The sequence below is a fragment of the Morone saxatilis genome, unplaced genomic scaffold (assembly GCF_004916995.1).
Source record: "Morone saxatilis isolate NCDOM2014 unplaced genomic scaffold, NCSU_SB_2.0 Contig8, whole genome shotgun sequence".
NCBI classification, from domain to species: Eukaryota; Metazoa; Chordata; class Actinopteri; family Moronidae; genus Morone; species Morone saxatilis.
The window spans coordinates 269,467-272,685 of record NW_023340257.1 but is presented as its reverse complement, the minus strand read 5'-3'; the positions used below and the strand labels follow the sequence as shown (position 1 = coordinate 272,685).

The window sequence follows — 3,219 nt, the reverse complement described above, 5'->3', positions numbered from 1 at the left end:
TTTTCTGGATTTTTGTTTTAGATTTCGTCACTCACAGTTGAAGAGTACCTATGATAAAAATTACAGACCTCTACATGCTTTGTAAGTGGGAAAACCTGCAAAATCGGCAGTGTATCAAATACTTGTTCTCCCCACTGTAAATGCTAACATCAGTCAGTTTCAAATTGTTGTGCGCAAATAAGATTTAAAAGTAGGATATTCTTTTGGATCAAAATAAAAAATATCATACACAACAGCAAAACAATAGAATCAAAACCCTACATAATAAACAGCTGCCAGTAAAAGCATAGCCCATAGCTTACCTTGCAGGGGCGCATGAGAGCACAGAACTCAGTACAAAGCATTTGATCGGCGTCATGCGAATGTCGCTTAGGCGGATGGATCTGATTGAGGCCAGAACTTCTGCAGTCAGTCTGGGGTTCTGAAACTCATACAGAAGGACCAGCAGATCCATCAGCTCCTCTGGTGGCTGTGGCTTGCTGAGCTCTAGCATCAAATAAGGTAAAAGATTTTCATTATGTCAACAGACTATTAAAATAAATACACCAAATTCCTCCACTCTTGGCTCAGGCAGGACTCCAAGATACCATTACTCCTGGTACACAATCTTGGGGCACAATTCCACCTATACCTTCTGTTTTGGATATGTTTTTTTGTAAAACTCACACTTGTAACTTTCTTGTAATTGTTGCAGTAGGGGTAGAAAAGACTAGACTGAGCTACCATTTTAGCTTCAGGGTAAAATATTTTTTTATGAAGCTATTTCTTTTCTGATACGGGAGTTATTTTATATTTCTTAAATTGTAGAAATGTGCTTTTGGATTTCAGAATTTTAATGTAAGTAGAATTTTCATGTTGAATTTTTTGTATTTTCACTTTTAACATATTATATTTGGAATTTTGTTTTCTTCCTGTTTCTGATAATCCATAGATAAAATCAATAACAAATCATACCTGTGAGAACACCCGAAGCTATATCTGTATCTGTCCAGTATTGGACTGGTCAGAGTTAACTACAAAGGTTGACACCTTTAATTACTCAAGCAAGCATACTATCTAAGCAAGACTGAAAAGAAAATGAACTTACGTCTGACCAGGTGCTTCCTAAGGGCACGTGTGATTTGGGCCACCGTGGTGCTCTGAATGCTGCACCCAAGTTGCTGGAGAAGTACACGGTTACCATAATGTAACAGTCCTCCCATGAAGATAGGGTAGAGTTCAAAAGGCTGGCCTTCACAGTACTGCTTTGGTTGTGGGCCATGGACTCCCAGGAGGCTTTGCTCGACCTGATCAAGGACATCCTCGTTGTAGCTATCCTCTGTACGGAACATCTCAGCTGCCATGGTTCTGGCAATGCTGCCTTTGCTGCGACTGATGATTTTCTCATAGAGCTTTGGAAACAGCTTGAGGAGGTTAAACACGGCAAAGATTCGGAGAGGGATGAACTTAGAAAAGATGTTAACAAGGGCATTAACATCTTCACTTGCTGGACCAATGGCCACAGACACCTTCTTGGTCAGCTTCTCCAGAGCTGATTTATTCTCTCCTAGTACCACGTAGAGAGCCGCCAGGTACTCCTGCATGGCTGGGACAGCAAACACATACCGCATCTCATCATTCTCACTGGGTCCTTCTGGTAAATGCTTCCCACTTTCTACACAGGGAACCAGGAAGAAGTCTAGCACGTCAGTCCGGAACATGGCCAGCTGACGTAGCTCCTCATCTGTCTTGGTCTTCCCTCCTATCCACTGCTCTAGTTCCTTTTCTGAGAAGGATGAGCGTTTGTATGTCACACCGTCAAATGCAAGTTTACCAACTGTACGGACTACATACAACATCAGAGAATTGTGGTGATCCTGAAGGGGCACATTTGCCCCTGTCCCTGTGCCCAGCACCTCACCCCCAAAGTTGAGCCTAAGGAAACTGGTGTATATGCCAGTCAGTGTGCGGATGGGTGCATTGGCATCAGTGAAATGGAGGAAGTGTAAGGTAGCACATGTGAGCCAGCAGTATGAGGGGAGGAAGCATGCTGCGGCCAGCTGGCTTTCTCTCTGGAGGTTGAGATAAAGCAGCTCTATAAGAGCCTGGGCATCATGGTTACATACAGTTTCCCCACTCTGCTGCAGGAGGCGGCCGGTAAAGTATGCCCGCTGGCGGGCTGGGTCATTAAAGCCACAGATCTGTGCATAGCGACTCACATACTTCTGAGGGATACGGTCCAGGGCAGACAGTCTGGTGGTAACCAATATGGAGGCCTGGGAACCATACAAAAAAAAAACAAAAAAAAAAACTTGAAATTAACACACTTAGGAATAGACAAGGATTCAAAAAAGATGTTTTGATTACTTGAAATGTTTGGAAACTCCTTGGCTGGAGTGGCCTCAGTTATTTCTTTTTCATTTACTTTCATTTATTTTTCTCGGGCAGGAACACCGCATCTCTATAAAGAACAAACTTAAGGCCGGTCCTTAATAAAAGCCAGGCAAGACATATTGAGATAGGGAAAATGTGCATTTCCATAGCACTTAATCCATCAGTACAACCACAGTCATGTCATTACCCACCACTCTGCAGAGAACACTTTCGTTTTAGCAACAATTCTGCTTTCATTCACAAATGAATTTCTTTGTTAAGCCAAAGTCAAGGAAACCCAGCACTTCCTGCAGATGCTATATATTAAAAGCAAGAAAAGTAGAGGGGGAGAATAATGCCACCATTGCCCTTACCCTTATTATAGCTGGTTATTGAGCCTCTGTCCTTTAATTTAGTACCAAACGAACAGAGTATCAAAAACTGTTGAGTGCTAAAAGGTGGTATCAAATACCTGATCAGATTTGTAATCTTGTCTGTTTAAAATAAAAGCTTGGAGTTGAGTACAACGTAGGCTGCAGCCAGTATTATAGATCTCATGGTATAAGAGGGAACTGCACTACACTGGATATTCCTAGTTTCCAGGATAGTAACTTTATTCGCATTCTCAGTTTAAGAAAGGGAATCTGATCTTCTAAAGCTAGAAAGCACTTACAAGCCTTAAAGCTGCATTAGGTAACTGTTGTAATTTATATAAAATATTGTTCCTCTGGCTCCTTTTTCTTGGCTTTTATTGCCTTTATTGAGAGTAACAGCTGAAGACAGACAAAGGGGGGCAGAGAGAGGAGATGACACGCAGCAAAGGGCCGCAGGTCGGATTCAAACCCGGGCCGCTGCAGCAACTCTGTA

General features: G+C 42.3%; 1 protein-coding gene across 1 annotated transcript in view; it reads right to left on the bottom strand.

Moving 5' to 3' along the window:
* Positions 1 to 302: 302 nt before the first annotated feature.
* nlrx1 (NLR family member X1) overlaps positions 303 to 3,219 on the bottom strand; it is a gene marked incomplete at its 3' end in the record, with an annotated part of 9,559 nt that continues 6,642 nt past the window's right edge. Inside the window, 2 exon segments of the mRNA XM_035679534.1 lie at positions 303 to 486; positions 1,088 to 2,255. Coding sequence (XP_035535427.1) covers positions 303 to 486; positions 1,088 to 2,255 — 1,352 coding nt within the window.